Source organism: Rhizomucor pusillus (assembly GCF_041956525.1).
Source record: "Rhizomucor pusillus strain CBS 183.67 unplaced genomic scaffold VTP01scaffold_4, whole genome shotgun sequence".
Taxonomy (NCBI): domain Eukaryota; kingdom Fungi; phylum Mucoromycota; class Mucoromycetes; order Mucorales; family Lichtheimiaceae; genus Rhizomucor; species Rhizomucor pusillus.
The window spans coordinates 350,637-368,142 of NW_027192146.1; the positions used below are offsets into that span (position 1 = coordinate 350,637).

General features: G+C 43.4%; 9 protein-coding genes across 9 annotated transcripts; 6 read left to right on the forward strand and 3 right to left on the reverse strand.

Annotated features, from left to right (window-relative positions):
* Positions 1–1,558: 1,558 nt before the first annotated feature.
* On the forward strand, positions 1,559–2,119 carry VTP01DRAFT_7433 (uncharacterized protein; the record flags this gene model as incomplete). The annotated part of the gene is made up of 3 exons (XM_069386445.1): positions 1,559–1,625; positions 1,686–1,858; positions 1,916–2,119. The coding sequence occupies 3 exons, from the start codon at positions 1,559–1,561 to the stop codon at positions 2,117–2,119; spliced, it is 444 nt and encodes a 147-aa protein (XP_069241899.1).
* Positions 2,120–2,448: 329 nt separating this feature from the next.
* On the forward strand, positions 2,449–3,389 carry VTP01DRAFT_7434 (uncharacterized protein; the record flags this gene model as incomplete). Its single annotated transcript, XM_069386446.1, has 4 exons — positions 2,449–2,640; positions 2,702–2,851; positions 2,929–3,191; positions 3,251–3,389. The coding sequence occupies 4 exons, from the start codon at positions 2,449–2,451 to the stop codon at positions 3,387–3,389; spliced, it is 744 nt and encodes a 247-aa protein (XP_069241900.1).
* A 199-nt stretch (positions 3,390–3,588) lies between these two features.
* VTP01DRAFT_7435 (uncharacterized protein) lies at positions 3,589–6,609 on the reverse strand (the record flags this gene model as incomplete). The annotated part of the gene is made up of 12 exons (XM_069386447.1): positions 3,589–4,256; positions 4,320–4,548; positions 4,606–4,678; positions 4,737–4,888; positions 4,955–5,130; positions 5,184–5,251; positions 5,312–5,383; positions 5,438–5,652; positions 5,708–5,918; positions 5,988–6,152; positions 6,215–6,327; positions 6,391–6,609. The coding sequence occupies 12 exons, from the start codon at positions 6,607–6,609 to the stop codon at positions 3,589–3,591; spliced, it is 2,361 nt and encodes a 786-aa protein (XP_069241901.1).
* A 473-nt stretch (positions 6,610–7,082) lies between these two features.
* On the forward strand, positions 7,083–8,219 carry VTP01DRAFT_7436 (uncharacterized protein; the record flags this gene model as incomplete). Its single annotated transcript, XM_069386448.1, has 2 exons — positions 7,083–7,421; positions 7,494–8,219. 2 exons carry the CDS (start codon positions 7,083–7,085, stop codon positions 8,217–8,219), a joined length of 1,065 nt encoding a protein of 354 aa, XP_069241902.1.
* A 148-nt stretch (positions 8,220–8,367) lies between these two features.
* Positions 8,368–9,676, forward strand: VTP01DRAFT_7437 (uncharacterized protein; the record flags this gene model as incomplete). The annotated part of the gene is made up of 9 exons (XM_069386449.1): positions 8,368–8,474; positions 8,530–8,579; positions 8,631–8,749; positions 8,816–8,957; positions 9,013–9,089; positions 9,153–9,268; positions 9,328–9,377; positions 9,436–9,482; positions 9,536–9,676. 9 exons carry the CDS (start codon positions 8,368–8,370, stop codon positions 9,674–9,676), a joined length of 849 nt encoding a protein of 282 aa, XP_069241903.1.
* Positions 9,677–9,936: 260 nt separating this feature from the next.
* Positions 9,937–11,100, reverse strand: VTP01DRAFT_7438 (uncharacterized protein; the record flags this gene model as incomplete). Its single annotated transcript, XM_069386450.1, has 3 exons — positions 9,937–9,963; positions 10,024–10,605; positions 10,660–11,100. 3 exons carry the CDS (start codon positions 11,098–11,100, stop codon positions 9,937–9,939), a joined length of 1,050 nt encoding a protein of 349 aa, XP_069241904.1.
* Positions 11,101–11,845: 745 nt separating this feature from the next.
* On the forward strand, positions 11,846–12,186 carry VTP01DRAFT_7439 (uncharacterized protein; the record flags this gene model as incomplete). Its single annotated transcript, XM_069386451.1, has 2 exons — positions 11,846–11,894; positions 11,954–12,186. 2 exons carry the CDS (start codon positions 11,846–11,848, stop codon positions 12,184–12,186), a joined length of 282 nt encoding a protein of 93 aa, XP_069241905.1.
* Positions 12,187–14,598: 2,412 nt separating this feature from the next.
* Positions 14,599–16,281, forward strand: VTP01DRAFT_7440 (uncharacterized protein; the record flags this gene model as incomplete). Its single annotated transcript, XM_069386453.1, has 3 exons — positions 14,599–15,135; positions 15,194–15,565; positions 15,625–16,281. 3 exons carry the CDS (start codon positions 14,599–14,601, stop codon positions 16,279–16,281), a joined length of 1,566 nt encoding a protein of 521 aa, XP_069241906.1.
* A 128-nt stretch (positions 16,282–16,409) lies between these two features.
* On the reverse strand, positions 16,410–17,476 carry VTP01DRAFT_7441 (uncharacterized protein; the record flags this gene model as incomplete). The annotated part of the gene is made up of 7 exons (XM_069386454.1): positions 16,410–16,527; positions 16,591–16,718; positions 16,773–16,861; positions 16,928–17,043; positions 17,111–17,189; positions 17,260–17,350; positions 17,405–17,476. 7 exons carry the CDS (start codon positions 17,474–17,476, stop codon positions 16,410–16,412), a joined length of 693 nt encoding a protein of 230 aa, XP_069241907.1.
* Between the last annotated feature and the right edge of the window lie 30 nt (positions 17,477–17,506).

Genomic DNA, 17,506 nt, shown 5'->3' on the forward strand with positions numbered 1-17,506 from the left:
TTGACTTGAAGCTGGAGGACTTCAGCATGTCAGAAATCGAAGAATATTTTCAGTATGCTCTATCGACCCAGGCCGGAAGCATGTTTTTACAGCCTCTTATGGTTACGGAGAAGATGAACACGAAATCAGGCGAGTGAGCAGGAAAGAGTATAGCGCCTTTATTGGATCAAAGAATAGAACAAGAGCATTGCAAAAGATGAAGAAAGCGAATGGCATCGAGCAAATGGAATCAAGATTTCCGACTTGCGAGACTGCCAGCGTCAATATTTATAATGAATACGTTGCATATACTTTTCAGCACATGGATATATTATTTGCATTTTCTCCAAGTCAACATGCTAAAACAAGATTTTAAAATCTGCAAGACAAAGAGCTCAAGAAGAATTAGCGAACATCATCGTTAATGGTGGAAAAAAAATACAATGCTGAAAAACGAAAAAAAAACCGCAAAAAAAAAAAATCGACAAAAACAAAAAAATACAAGCAATACAAACATTGTGGAAGGTAGAAACTTTGGACATCATTTTTTCATATGTATTTTTAATCAATTCATCACGGTTTATAGGATACCATGCCAGCCGATATCCGCGGTCCGTAGCACCTTGCTTGAAGAAAACAGACCTCACAAAGAGAAGAAATGGCAAGAAGTAAAAGGAGTCTCAACAGCAAAGGACAAAATGCCGCTGATTGTGTTTGGAGACGGTATGTTCGGAAAAGATGGAGTTAAAATCAAAGGACATGAAAGCGGAATTGTCGCCATTCTATACAGAATGCTTAAACGGCGCGAGGCGCGAGGAGAGGCAGTTATTGTGACCATTGATGAGTACCGCACCTCTTAAGTAAGGAATGACTAGCAAGTTACTAGTGACGAAAGCTAATATCAATCGACCTAGGTTTGTCATTCCTGTTTGGCAAGGAGCCTCCGCAATGTTACTACTGAGGATAGCATCTCTCACCAGGGCATCCTTGACTGTCAAAACTGCGGCACGCTGTGGAACAGAGATGTAAATGCCTCTAAGAATATGTATTATATCGCTTCAAGAGTCTGGCAAGGACTTGGCCGCCCGGAACCATTTGTCAGACCAACATCAAATCAACCCACCACTGCGAATGCGGGACCCGAAAGGGTTTAGGTTTTTGCGGTAAGCCTTGCAGTTCATCCTGGATTCTGAACATTATTGAGGTACTAATATTGAGATTGCTTCTCTTTAGATGACTCGGTAAGTAAAAAAGGATACAAGCCTATAATACCTGGATTTTTTACTGATTGAGCCGGTTGGCATTGTTTGGAGCAACTGCACTACATAGCAAATTTGAACCAATATGGTAAGTTTTCGTCGTCCTTAGATCGACAAGAATTTATTAGATTGGTTCCAAAGGTTTAAATTTGTCTTGATTGTCGTGCAATTTGATGCTCCAAACGCCAACTGTTTTTAAATAAACAGTATGAACAAATTGACTCTCTCCAGTTCCTTCAATCCCCGACCTTGAAATTTGAAAGCGCTTCTTCAGCTTCTGTCTGGGCACTCATCCACGTCCGTTACAAAAGGAAAAAGCAATGAGCGAAATCCAGCCTGGACCATCTCTTTACCTTCGAAATTTACCTTACCCCATCAATGTAGAAGGTAAATTCAAAGAGATGCAACTGATCTAAGTTGATGATCTTTGCTGAATGTCACGCGCAGAACTCCGGAGATCTTTGTATGCGCTTTTCGCAACATACGGCGAGGTTATCGACATTGTCACGAAAAAAGAGGAAAGAATGAGAGAACAAGCTTTCGTGGTGTACAATGATGTCGCGTCGGCGACAGCAGCGCTGCGAAGCTTGAATGGATTCATCTTTTATGATAAAAATTTGGTAAGATGTCGACGCAGTGAGTGCATATCGAGCAATGATCTCACATCGTACATCTAGAAAATCGAATATGCAAAGACGAAATCGGATGCAGTGGCAAAACTGGATGGAACATATCGATTGCGCACAACAGACGAGAAAAAGAATGCCAAAGGCACGGACATGAACGTGTTAGGGAAACGTACTGCTGATTCAGAAGACGGAACGCCGGCAAAGCTCAGCAGACAAGAAGACGAAAGCGACATGGAGGACGATGACGAGTAAAGAGAAGAACGTTAACCGTTTGCTGTAACTCTGGATTGGATATTAGCTCACTTAGTAATGCAACTTGGATTTGAGGCTGACAAAAATGCATGTAAATACCATCTTGAAATTCTATCTTGTTCTCTTACTATCGGCTGTCATGTTCACTCTATAAAATCTGTGTCTCTTGGTGGACTTGTTGAGGATAGCGAAAGTTACCTCGTCGAAAATGCAGCGAGTCATGGATTTCGGGATCTCAAAAGCAATTTTTGCTGGTGTGCCATTTGCGAGAAACAAAGCCATTTTTTTGTGTGTGCCTTTTTCATTTTTTCTCAAACAATCGTACACACATGGCCTCCATTGATGCGTTTCGAGCACCCTCCTTAGTGTCCAAGGAAACGAAGCAAGAGCTTCAACAATCTAGTCAAATGGAAGACGATGACGTCGCAACAGCAGCAGCGACGCAACAAGAAGACACAGCCATGGACGAAGATCAACCAAAGAAGCCAAGCTTCGCACCGGCCAGCAAAGCAGAAACAAACGTAAATCATTCACCGACTACGTAATGAAAGAAACAGTCTTAATTGACAGAGCTCTGCATAGATGGTCGTTAAAGGAAGTCGAAAAATACCCGTCCCGCCTCACAGAATGACACCACTTCAGCGACACTGGATGGAGATCTACACACCTCTTGTAGAGCACATGAAGTTGCAAGTACGAATGAATATCAAAGCAAAGGCTGTCGAATTAAGGGTAAGATTTTTATTTTGGGAGTCCAGCTCTTCTGTGGAGAGCATGCAGAGTCCTAAAGCACTATCTGGAAACAATAGACTTCACCGAAAACAGAAGAGGATGGTGCATTGCAAAAGGGTGCAGATTTCGTACGAGCATTTATGCTCGGATTTGAAGTACAGGATGCCATGGCGCTTCTGCGATTGGAGGATATCTACTTGGATACATTCGAGATCAAGGACGTAAAAACACTCAAGGGTGATCACTTGTCCCGCGCTATTGGCCGTATTGCTGGTCGAGACGGAAAAACCAAATTTACTATCGAGAACGCAAGTAAGACTCGTATTGTTTTAGCAGACACGTAAGTTGGAAATATGAATACATTGGACAAAGCGGTTTGATGCTGATTGTGCTCTGTAGCAAAATCCACATCCTCGGCTCCTTCCAAAACATAAAGATTGCTCGCGATGCTATCGTTAGCTTGATTCTCGGTAGCCCTCCAGGCAAGGTGTACGCATCTCTTCGCACCGTGTCTGCGCGCATGAAGGAGCGGTTTTAAAGCAAGATCATATCCATATCTTTCTGTATCATTTTCTACTCATCCATGTGCAATCATAAACTCTGCTTTCTTCTCTGATTTTCTTCATTGCAATCATGTAGCTTGCTTTTACTTGATTTAATGTCTAAAGTATAGATTAAACACATGATATCATAAATTGGATTAATAATTATAAGGGATAATGTGATCTATCTAAGAATTACAAATCTGCAAACACGTTCCTAGTTAGGACGTCTTCTTCCTCTTCACTGAACCGGGTAAAATGTGATAATGGTTTAGACGCTCGATTTGCTCTGTTTGCTGTTAAAGCAAATCGATTATCCGGGGAAGGAGATCGAGATCGAGCAAAGTCATTGGAACTTGGTCGACCAAGTATTCTTCCCGTACGGATAGTTTGGTGGCGTTCCCTTGGTAACGGTTCTGCATCATCCTCAGATTCCGTTGCTACGGGCTCTGCGCTCGTGCCTGCCGACGATGCTAATATCGGTTTCCTCTTTTGAAATATGTCTGATATCTTGTTTTTAACGGCATCCCCGAAAGATTGTAATCCTACACCGCCAGCACTAGTTTGCTCCGGTTCATCATCCGAGTCAGCGTTACCATTGACTACAGTTTTCGCCGGAGTACTTCGTCCTGACAAGATTTCATCTATTCGTCTATCGCGTTCTTGTCTCAAATTTGAAGACAATGCGCTAGGTCGATTTTGAGACGGGTATGCATGAAGGGAACGCGAGCTGTGGACACTGATCGGTGACGATGGTGGACCATACTTTGAGGTACACTGTCCGAGAGCACTTCTTGCACGATTAAAGAGACCTCTTTGATCATTGCGGTCAGGGTTGATGCTTCTTTCAAGCAGACGACGTTCTGTATAGCAAGCTCAATGAGTATACCGAATTTAAAGACTGAAGCGTCTGATATGAATACTACCTTCACTTATGAGGGCCTTTCCTTCAGCGACCTCTGATGTAATTGAGCCTTCCGTGCCGGTTTCTGGGTCACCTTCTACATTCTCATATGGATCCTTGACACCGCATAGACCGAAACACCGTCCTTGAAAGTTTAACAATACGGACAACGCCGGGATAAGTATGACGACTGGGAACCAATCTATGAATGTTGTGCCAAGGAAAGGCACAAGATCTGCGCGACCCATAAACTATACAATGAAGACCTTAGAATCATTTTCTTCATCTTTGCGGATTTATGCCATTACCTTATTGAAAACGGTATCTGCAGAGGTACTGCTATTTCCAGCCAGATTGATATAGTTGTAGCAAAGGGGAGCCCTTCAAATCCAATGTAAGTTAGCGCGTTCATCCGATCGAGTATAACACAACTACTTACATCATTTTGCAAAGGTATCCGGTAAACCACAAGAGACTGTTTTCATCCGTGTGATGCTTCGGGATAAGAAGATAGAGGTTGAAGAACCGAACTTTAAACAGAGATGTATAAACGCACATGCACATATATGTGATCGTAAGGAACGCAGTAACCTAATAATAAGTATGGTAAATATCGAGCAGTTCTCTTTGGAGTATAGTTCTGGTAATGCTTCTTACTTCAACAGCTGCATAGTTGAAACCGCATGCCTCAAGTCCTAAGGCTACTATAGACAATACAGGATTTTTTACATTGAAAACCAATTCAGACCAGAGAATGCAAATACTCAGGCAAGCGCATAACAAAGCTACACCGCGATGTAGCACCGGCTCAATTTTGAGAATCCACCACCACTCTAGGATATCTGTGAGCTCCCATGTAGTCCAAATACTAGACGACAACATTTACCGATGCAGGCTTTAGCATCGTTCCATCGCGAGGTCTCCTTCAAAGGCCGAACTGTTGAATGAAAACGTCTAATGTATCCTTGTCATTTTCGAAACCAATCATTGCGTTTTTTAATAGAGTTTACTTGCCTATCCGTGTTTTCGCGATTGCTGATGATGTCCTGAAGATAAAATGCTTCACTGAGAAGGTTCTTCCAAAGACTTCAATGTAATGAGTTTTGGTATCTATCACGGTTTTCTTTCCTCATTACTTACGCTAATTTGCGATCCTTCATCCTTGATGCAATGATCATATCTTTGCTAAGTTTAACAAGATACTCCTCGGTGATATTTCGAGGTACGCTGACGGTATTATCTCGGTCGCTATATTCTGGGTTGAGGATGAATGGAAATCGCTTAACCATTTGATCTACACGGCTTCGCAAATGAGGATCGTCCCGAAGAGGCCGGTGCGAGACAGCATTCATAGTCTATGAACGTATCTCGTAAAAAAATGATGTTTCATTGCATTCTATTTATACTTACTTTGGCCAACTCGTCAAATTCGAGCTCGCTGTCAATACATTCTTCCTTTGTCTGCGGCGCTTTTGCATATATTTGACGTAAATGGCGCTTGACATCGCCTGTAAACCACAAGCGCCATGGAACCGCTACAAGACCATGGCCCATAAACATGATCACAAGAAATAGACCCCAGCTGTTCGCCATTGCCATGACAAAACCTTGGATCTTTTCCCTACGTTAATGTTTCAGATTCTTAACAACGTCCATATCTACTGGTATCTTATTGTGCCTCGAGACTCACTTTGTCGTGTATCCACTCGCAAAGATGAGATATAATAATCCAACAATGCCGATGACGACATAGATTGAATAAAATTGCAAGTTTACTCGTATCGCGGATTTGACTCTTTTGGTAATGGTAAAATCCCCCGTATTTACGTAACTCTGTAGAAATGGGATCAACACCCTGTTCAAGCCTTAGTCTAAATGCACATGTAAGAAACTAAAAATGCCTCTTTCTTTGCATACCATGTTAAACTGAAAGAGCACCAATAGAGTGTCCGCCATGCGACGTAGAGAAAATCCTGTGACACGTGTGTAAACGGTCGTTTACAGTCGCCCTCGCAGTAATCATACAACGTCTGATAACGCGGTCGTTAATGCATAAAGATGCAGTGAAGGTTCTCATTTTATACTGAACGTACAGAAGAAAAATCGAGTGGCAAAAGCAAGACGATCCAAAATGGAAAGCACCACCCGATTATGCATACTGTCGAGACATACCAAGGCTGCGTTCGAAGGTTGCCGTAGCGAGAAACAGTGAAAACGGCGATCAAGAAGAGCGCAATAGTCGACAAAATGAGCGGTGTATAGTTGTTTTGGCCATAATCCAGTTGCTGTTTATCTGATGCACCTTCCTCCATGGCAAAGAGGAGCACAAAGAGGGAAAGAAACGCAAGAGTCTCTGACTTAAATTTGCATGATTTTTGAAACTTGGAGTACCTTCTTTCTCGTAGTAGCATCGTCTTCACGATATATGCAAAACTGCACAAAGCAAGAAAACAGTATGCTCCATAGTCTCAAGTACAATCGATCGATTATTTAGATTTGTATTTATCCTTTGCACTCGCATGTATAATTGCTCGCAGGGCTATCCTTTAGCACAACGCCCAAATTTATTGGCATACATTGCAGAGGAAGTGGAATATCTGATATATCACATAAACCACGAGACAATACTGAAAAGAAGGTTCAGGGTAACACTATGTACGATGCTGAAAGAATCTCGTCATTATGCAGAAAATATATAAAGCCTGCATTAAAGTGATTGCGTTTTCCTTGTTTCTTCTTCTTTCTCTTCTCTGTGTCACCTAATACTGTTTGCAGAAAAAGAAAAATGGCAGCCACCGACGTACCATCGCAAATGCATGCTGTGCAGCTCGTACAAAAAGGGCCAGCAGATAAGGCACTCCAGTACAACCAAATCGATGTTCCAAAGTTGAAAAGCCCAAAAGATGTCCTGGTTCAAGTCAAGGCTGTAGGAGTGAACCCTGTTGAGGCCAAGTTTCGTGCTGGCAACCTTCCGTTCCCGGTTTCTTTGCCTGCGATTATTGGAGGCGATTATGCGGGTGTTGTGGTCCAAAAGGGTAGCCAGGTCACCGACTTTGATATCGGCGACGCTGTTTTCGGAAGCCTCAGCTTTCCTTTGGGTCCTCGAGGCTCATACGCAGAGTATGCAAGTATTAATAAGCATCTATGCGGAGCTGTAGGATCTCATCTGTTCGCTGACGAAGATTGCCTCCTTTAGGTTGTAGTGACCATCGACAAAGATGCAATAGCCAAGAAGCCAGATAATTTATCATATGAAGAAGCAGCTGCTGCAGGCATAGCGGTAGCTACAGCATACACCGGTTTGGTAAAACTAGGCGAGTTGCCAGAAACCGGGCCTAGCAAAGTTGTGGTGGTTGGCGCCTCCGGAGGTGTAGGCACTTATGCTGTCCAGATTGCAAAGACCCGCGGAGCAGAGGTTATTGCTATCTGTAGCAGCAGAAATATTGAGCTCGTGAAGGGACTGGGTGCAGACCATGTTATCGACTACACCATACCCAATGCTCTGGAGGAGTTTGTCAAGGATAACAAGGAAACGGTGGACATTATCTTTGATGCTGTCGGAGGAGACAGATACTACTATGCATTGCGTCCGTTGCTCAAGAAGAGTGGAAAGAAGGGAACCTACTCGACGGCTGTGGGTCCTATAGAGCATATTGGCGCACGCAAATTGGGTATATTCGAATTGGGCAAAACGATGCTCTTTGCGGGCATCCCTCGTATGCTATTTTCCGCTAATCCCTATCGTGTTGTTCTAAACCTTCCTTGGCTGGAGTTCGCACCCAAAATCCAACCTCTTTTTGCCAACAAGTCTATCAAAAGCGTGATTCCAGAGAACCAAATCTTCGAACTCAAGGATGTCGCAAAGGCCCACGAGTTGGTAGAGACTCACCGCACTGTTGGAAAGATAGTTCTTCGCGTATAATCTTCCTTTTTTGAAATAGCTTTTCAATAGTCTGTATGTCTCAATAATAGTAGTAGGATATAATGATTATCAAGTGCTGAGTTCCAAGAGGCCTTTTGACCTGTTCTCTCTTTCAGCTTTGCCGTGTTTCTTTTGATCGCAAACAAAAATGGATGCAGGCATTCCTTCCAAAGGTGGTTTCTACACAGGGAACATCTCGATCCGGGAACTCACACACGATCGAATCAATTTCATATTGTCTGATGCTGATTTAAGGTAAGAGATTGCAAATATAGGCCTCCAATATTCCTTCGAAATGACACCGCTGCAGTGTGGCAAACGCGCTTCGACGAGTAATGATTGCAGAAGTTCCCACAGTGGGTATGTATACAAATGGAACTGGAATATAACGCGAGACTGACGATTAGACAGCAATCGACATGGTTGAATTCGAGACCAACACGAGCGTCCTTGCAGACGAATTCATTGCACACAGACTCGGCATGGTACCGATCGACAGTCGAGAAGTAGAGAGATTAAAATATACCAGAGTACGTTTTGCTCTAGTCTGTAGCTAGCTCGGTTGGAGCTGAAAAAGATCCGTCTTTATCACGTAGGATTGTACATGTGCGCAATATTGTCCAGACTGCTCAGTCGAGTTGACTCTGCATGTTGTTTGCGACGTACAAGACGAACGAAAAGATGTAACCAGTCGAGACTTAATATCATCGAATCCCTCATTTGTGCCTGTTACTCAAGGTATGTAGGGCATGTCTTGTTTGCGAGAATGGATCATGAAGAGATTATGCTACAGATAGAAACGATCCCGGCGTCCTTTTGGTGCGGTTAGGCAGAGGTCAGGAGTTGAAGCTCAAATGCATAGCGAAAAAGGTACAGGCTTTGGATATTGTAATAGCTGGTACATGCCAAGTGCTAAGTGTGATATTTATCTAGGGCGTTGCCAAGGAGCACGCAAAGTGGAGTCCAGTTAGCGGAGTAGCTTTTGAATATGATCCCTACAACAAACTTCGACATACGCAATACTGGTTCGAAGAAACTGAGGAGGAATGGTATGTTCTGAGCGATTTTCACATCCAAATGCAGATGGTTAACATAGCTTTTTGAACAGGCCGTTAAGTAAAAACGCTGAATGGGAGGACCCACCTGTGGAAGGAGCTCGTATGTTATTCGGATTATTAAAGGCAGATAATACGTACTTACCTGGGTTTGATCACAGCGTTCGATTATAATGCAAAACCTGACAGATTTTACTTTGAAGCAGAGGTGAGCTGGAGTTTACCAGGTTATTTGAAATTTTGTTTTAACACAATTGAAAGACTGTTGGATCACTGGCACCTGAGGAAGTAGTCTCAATGGCATTGAAGACCTTAGAAGATAAACTTGCATACGTGCAAATGCAGCTGCAAGAAGAGACTGGCGCAGGACGACAAAATGCGACATCAGACTGGGGATTTTAAAGAAAATGGTAGATTGCTTTACAAATACAGTACATCTTCTGTTCTGCCGTATTGAACAAGATATGAAAAACAAGTTGCATCTCACGAACCTAGGCTTACAAACGATGTATTCATACAGCCAAAATTGAGACTTTCCATATTTTACTATCTTTATAATCTGAAAGCAATTGACGAGTTTAAATTACAAAGATAGCAATACAGCCGTAGCGAATTAGATGTACAGGAAAAATTAAGGAACAGGAAGAATATTTATCTATCTATTATTTCTGCTTATGGGAGTTGTAATACTGTAAAATCAAGTTAGATCCCGGCCACTTAATGGTAACCAATATAGAAGATAGACTTACCGCTATGCTACGTCTGATGCCTTCTTCCAAACCAACTTGCGGTTCATATCCCAACAATTCTTTGGCCTTTGAAATGTTAAAGTATCGAGAGCTCATGGCCTGCTTGATTCTTGAACGAGTCATTCCTTCCTTCAGTTGGCTCTTATCCCAGAACATAGCCTTGATATCGTAGATGGTTTCGCTGATCATGGCGATAAACATGCTGGCATTGTAGCTGAGGATTATTTTCTTGGAGTTTGGCATGTATTTTCCATACTCGCACCAAACTTTGGAAGCAAAATCCCAGAATGGAACGGGTGTGCCGTTAGTGAGATTAAATGCTTGTCCAGCAGCAGGGGAGGCAGGATCTGCCAATTTTTCAGCTGCAAGTACGTGGGCATATGCTACGTTGCCAACGTACGTAAAGTCCATAAGCGAGGTATTATCACCAATTTGGAAACGATGTTGTCCGCGTTCGCAAACTTCAATCATGCCTGGGATCAGTTGTCTGTCGCCGGGACCGAAAATGGCAGAGGGACGGATAGTGCATGTTCGCAGACCTCCTTGGCCATTGGCAGCAAGCACGACCTTTTCGCACTCAATCTATAGAATGAATGTTAGACAAGTTTTCATACAAGCTCAAAATCAATGACAAACCTTTGATTCTGTGTAAACATCGATAGCCTTTGGAGGATACGGCGTGGACTCATCAATATTCACCATCGGCTCGCCTGTGGAAATGACACTACCGGAGCTGGTAACGACGAGAACCTCGATACCTCGTTCCTGACAAGCCTTGATAACGTTACGCGTGCCATCCACGTTAATGGAGAAGTAAAGGTCTCGAGGAGGATTACTTGAGTTGACGTGAGGAGGCGAAGCTGTGTGAATAACGGCGGTGATGCCTTCCAGAGCATTGTAAATGTCGTCGAACTTGCGAAGATCGCCAACGTGGTATTTGACATCTGGCTCAGGGTCAGCTGGTTTGCTAATGTCAAAGACGGCTATTGATGAGCCATCTTTTCGAAGACGTATCTGCTCCTGCACATGACGTCCGAGAAATCCATTGCCTCCAACTACTAGATATGAGTGTGGCATGCCGTTTTGTATCCTGGCCCCAGACAAGTTGCACTGCAGCAATCGCTCAATTTGACTTTCAGCTTGCTGGAGTTTGATACCAAATTTGGACACTCAATGTGTGCAAATATCTTTCTGGCATTTCAACCATTCATTTGGGATGGCAAGAAAACAGTTGCGTTAGCAGCCTTTTCCTGATTGTCAGAGCAAGCATGTGAGGGTGGGAACAACTGGCCTTGCGGCATATTTCAGTTTTACATCGTGGATATTCTTGAGGCCGCGCAGCATGATTATGCCGCGGGTAAGCCTATGTCAGGGTACTCAGCTATACATTAAGAGCCTACAACAGGCGATTATCTGGAAACTACAATCAAACGTGTACTAAAAGATATCACTAGCATTTGACGGTACAACTCTCACTGATTCAGGACAATGTAGCTATAGAATCGCAAATATTCTTCTCTGTGTCGGGTGTGGGCAGCTCCAAAACGCAAACTGGAGTAGCTACGGTTGGCATACGCGTCCCGTAAACGTATCAATGCCTACATTTCAGGCGCAGCAAGATCGGCTTTGTCCTTTCAGAATGCAGGAAGCAAAGTGGAACAGACGCGTAAGTGTCCATCACAGCAGCCTCTCAACCAGACAACGCAAAGCACAGTAAGGCGTAAGGTCTGTGGCACGCGAGTAGATCGCTCCACAATCGCTGGGCAGGTCGAAATAAACGGAGCAGCTTACGAGGTAATCATTCTTCCAGAACTTCAAACGCATGCTTACTCTGCCATACGCTACAATGAACAAAGACAATGCAATACCAGGTTAAAATATATTTACAATAGTTAAGTTTATTGCAAAAAACAATACTGGTGCCGTTTAGTTCATGTTGTTTCCAACGGTATATCCAGTGACTACCGGTGGAGGCGGCACCGCCAGTCACCTAACCTCCCTGGCGCCAGCCATTGGTATCATCCAGCCCGAGCAGGTCAGGGTGTCAATCCGAGTGTCCATATTAATATGCTACCAGTTCGGCCTACCAGCATGTTATTCCGAAGGAAGTTTAATGGGCAGCTCCCAGCTCACTCTAAAAAGTGTCCGCGTTTGCCCTTTTAAGCCTGTTTATTTTTTGATTTCGTCAACTTGTGGTCACTTTTTCGCACCCTATACTGATTTTAACATCATTCGATCCGTCAGGAGGAGAGCATTCGTTCTGTATATATATCATGGTACTTTAATGGCATTTCGGTGGAGTTCTCGCTCTTTTTGCATACAAAGAGGAGAATGAAGCGGACTAGTACATTTCCGATCGGGAAGAAGTATATAAAATCGTGGCGACCTAATAGAAAACCTCACGAGTCTCACAGTACTCACTGTCTCTGTCTATTCTCAATAAGCACTAATTGACATAAGCGCGATGCCAGCAAAGCGCTTACACCAACTCTCTCTGTGCGGTTGTGATGCAAACTGGATGTTTTCTAATTCAGCCAGCCTTGGAGAATGACGAGGAGGGAAGTTAGCAAAGCAGAAGCATTTTGTATCGTCTAAAAGTAAGGAGCATCTATGGGAAGGACTTGTAAATCCCTTTAATGGCTTTGATTATGATAGTGACAGTGAAAATGAGGAAAAAGATGAGACTTAACAGAATCTAAACAGATTATAAATGGGCAAAATGGGTGTATGATGAAAATATCCCATGTTCTAAGGAAATAAGTATGCATATCTTTATATCAAAGAGAAATGATTAAAGTTCAATTACAAACAAGGAAATACAGGAATGAATATGGAGAAGTCATGACCGGGTAGCAAATGTAGTTGATTGGGAAGAACCAGGGAATTTCATAAGAGCATTACGTTAGTATCTTGCGCTACTGCTGCGTAATCATAATTGGTAATTGATACTTACACCCCGAAGGGTAGTCCCTGAATTCACAAGGGACCAAACCGCGCACATAGTTTTTCTGTATCAGCTTGTGTCCACCACAGCAAAGTAAACTAGTAGATATACTTGTAAGCCGTGGGTTCGGTTTGTTATTAAAATAAGAAATAAAAGCACGACGGAGGACTTGAAGTGATGCATGATGCAACAAGTAGAAGCGGAAGAAAAGAGGAAGGAGAGGCGCGAAATGATTGATGTTAAAGGTAGGTAGGAATCTACTGTATATGAAGACTCTTTGCGGATTGTCTCGAAGCAGCAAGAAGCTAGATTTTCGATGTAGTATTCTCTCTAACATCGATTCATGCGAGTTTATTCTACAGGCTCGGATCAGCCATGAGCTTCAGCGAACCAAGCACGGTGAGCGAAGCGAAGCCTGAAACGCTTGTAAAATGATGTAAACCTCGAGATGGGTGTCAGTAAGTCTGCCCTAAAACATTAGCAGATCATGCACATAACTATCAGAAAATTACACAATCCGATTTATATTACAATTCTTGGGATTACGCTTTATCTGGGGACATTATTCTCCTTTCCGTTAATGTGATCAAAAGTTTTGTGAAATTCTTTGAATCATGCATCTATTTCCTTCCAATGAGCATTGTATACAGTTCCTATTTTGCAGACAGATACATCATCGCTTAGATGGCCTCTGGGCTAGAACATCACTGTAAAGGATTCAACTGATTCGATCACTAGTAGAAGATTGAACCGGTTCAGGGCCTTCAGAAATTTGCATCTCCATTGGTATATGTTCCTGCAGCAATCACAAACCGTCTAGTTCCGGATCATTCACTAGATATTTCGGACCAACTCGCTTGCTTTTTCTCGTTACGAAGATGCTGCTTTGTATTGCACCTTAGTAATGACACCTGCTGTAGACAAATGCCGCTTATAGGATATAAAGAGTCTTAAAAGTGACTTTATTCTCCAGATATTTTGCATCGAATAGATATTAAGTAATCCTGCCAACGGCCTTTGGATATTCTACCTGTCCATCGAGTGCACACTTTACGGTTGCATGTTATTTCACAAAATGCATTCGTGGGTTACACAAACCCACATGGCAAATCATTTCTCGGGGGTTCCAAAAAGGGTGCTTCAAGGAGGTGCCTGCTTCGCTTAGTTGCCAACCCGGGGAACCGAGAAGCACATTGCGCAGATCTCCTCATAAATGTGCTTCAAAATGCAATTTAACTGTGGCGAAACCTTCGATACGGTAGAAAATCCGTTAGGCCCTTTCTTTTCGAGTAGACCTCCTGACACGGCGCATATAAACCTGCCTTATTTATTACTTTGTGGTCGGATGCAATAAACAGCTTTATTTGCAATCATAGATGCTACGGAAGCTAGCACTAGGCAGCCGAATACTTCGAAGAAGTCTATGGAGGATCTGCGCCCCACGCGCGCGCGTGCGCGCCTGAGATTGCGCGCCTGTAGGACGCCACGAACAGTTTGGATCGCGTTTCCAATGACTGTTCCGCATGTCCGACTCCCAAAAGGAGGTGTGGTGTCACACGTTCCATCTACCAAAAAAAAATATCTGCAGGTTTTCTCTTTCCTTTTCCCTTCTTTTCATCAACCTCTCCTTCATGTCGCCGTACCCGCTGCCGCCAACGCCGCAGAGCACTCCGCGAAACTCTTCATCTTCGTCGGCCATTGCAACCATGGCAAATGGCCCGAGATTTAGTGCGAATTCCAACCTTATGAACTACTCTATCCCAAAGGCGGCAGAGCAGCAGCAGCCGGCCAAACCTGTTGTCCAGGGTGATACGGAAAGCTCCAAGCGTGAAGTTCGACGGGGAAACTCGAGCACGCGCACGCGGCAACTTGAGTCCCAGATAGAAGCACTGACGCTCCAGAATGTCAAGTTGCAGCGGACAAACCGGTTACTGAAAATTGACACAGATAACCTCATTAAACAAAAGACACAGCCTCTGGAACAGACAATACGGGAGCTGACGTTTGCAAATGTACAGCTGCAGCGAGCAACCCGGCTTTTGCAGCAGGACCTGGAGGAGAAGACTGCCGTGATGGAGCAATACAAGCAAGAGCAGATTACAAAAATGAAGTCTGTGGGTCCAGAGTACGAATTCCTCGTACAAATGGTCAACTTGCTTCACCGACAGGTACGATGTCAGAGTTTATCCGTAGAAGCTAATCGGTGCATTGAACTTGGTTTATTAGATTAACGGCGACCCGACTTGTGAAGAAACATGCTGCTATACCCTAGAACCTGTCAGCCAATCCAACATGATCATGACTTTACCGCCCGAGAACGAGCAACAAGAGATGGAAGCGCAGCATATTTGTCGTCCGGTCATACATTCGTCCATATCTCAGGGCTCATACGCAATCGAGCTCGAAAACAAAATCCTGCAGCTGGAGCAAGTAATTGAGGAGATGGATGCAGAAAAGGAGCATTTAGCGAAGCAGCTGCAATACAAGGACAATGATATCGAAACCCTAAAGAGGGAACTGCGAATCAAGGATGATATCGTGTCCCAGCTAGAAAGCGATTTTCTCCATCTAGAAGACCAGTTAGAGAACATGCAAAAGGTTTTTTCTGATGCCCGCATGTCTAAAATAATCATGACTAAAAGTTGGCTTTCTTGCAGGAACTGGACAATAACCGCAGATCTATAACGCACGAAGAGCGAGTACAAGATCCGAAGCGTCAATCTCAGCTACTGATGGCAACAAAGAGGCGTTCCTTGGCTATCAAAGATGCAAATGCCCTTGAATTAATGCTACGCGGCGACCTCCAGTTCAATGAAAGAGACCAGAAAATGCAGCAGCAACAGCAACAGCAACAGCAGTCATCAACGAGAGATGACCAGGCTGATAAAGAGCAGGAAAAGCTTGAACCAAAAGAGCATCATGATGACGATCATGAAGAAGAAGAAGAAGCAATGGATGATAACAATGGTTTCGAGTCCAGAAAAGACACCAATATTACAACGCCTCCAAGAGTATTCACGCCTCCATCTCCACCGGCAACTCCAGAGAAGCTGACGCGGCGGCGTGTGCATTCGTTCTTGTCATGTGGGGTGCTGCCATGCTCATATCCAACGCAGCCCAAATGCATGCCGCTGGAAAACACACAGCGAGACCCCTTTGCCCCTTTCACCCTTATGACCATCTTTCTTGGTTTAGCTGCACAAATGGGAGTCACTGATGATTGGACTTTACCGATAACATTGGCAGTTCTGGTATCTGGCTTTTTGTGGTCAGGTGCTGCAAAAGGAGTACAGTTTAAGCTGAAGCTTAACTGATCGACGCATTCACAAAATCATTTCGGCTACTAATTTCAATACCCCCTATCCTCATGTAAATATCCTTATGTCTTCAGATTCTTTCTTTGTACACTTTAATGCTGCATTTCTAAAACATAGCATAACCGTTACTTATCCTCAAGTTTTGGACGTTTAGCCGCCTGGCCTTCTTCTTGCAGTCCTCGAAGCGTAATGTCATATACAACTTCCTCGATTTTCTTGACATCGTACTTGATACCATCAAATCTACCGCAAAAATGCCGCAAATTAGCGCGAAAACTAATCCCGTGTGTATCATCCAAGCTGTACCTTTTTCGCAACATATCATTTTTGAGATTCAGCATCTGAAATCCAGCACTGACATCCTTGACGAATCGGGATAGTCGCAAAGGACGGACATAATCTCCTACCGTGACGGCATTGACGGCTAACCGAGACTACATTGTATTATTGAATATGTTATACTACTCTATGTGCAGATTTCTCCTTACCAATTCATTGATGAGACTGATGTAAGAATGAAGTACGTCTTCGAGCTGGATATGAAATTCGTTTAAGGTATTGTCAGTATCGACTTTGACTGCAGCGTGCCGTGTTAGCTTAAATTTGCATTTTCAAGTTTTTGAGTACATAATCCTGCACCTACATCCAATGGCATCTTCAATGACGGAGATAGGCGCGAGTGTCTCGGTGTCCAAGTAATATTTGAATACCACAAGGAAGATTGCTTGTTGCATGCTCCGTGACCACAAATCACAATATCTGGAATAGTTTTCATTGTTACAAACTGATGTCTCTCCGGTTGATTTCAGTGAAGTTGACTGATTACTTGTAGAACTGATGCTCTGGTATCAATTTTGCTAAACCGTGGACGCTATCTTTGAGTAGATCGAATGCAACCTCCGGGACTATGCAGAAATTACAAGTTAAAATAACTGGAGGAAAATTAATGCTTGCTTTGTCCTTTGGTGTTATTACCTGGACCTTTGGGATCAGCGTGAACAAGATTAAGCTTAGCAGTCAATTGTCGAGCGGTGCGGTCAAACTCGCGAACTTTTAAGCGTATTTCCTACCGAGAACCAAGGTCAGTGTTAAACTAGCAAAATTGGAAAAAGAAACTCACTTCTTTTCGGTCTGATTCGGTCTCCAAAGCTTGCTGGACATCACCAAAGAATTTCAAATCGACGTTTGACATTGCTTGTACGGGTAGAGAATGGGGGAAAAA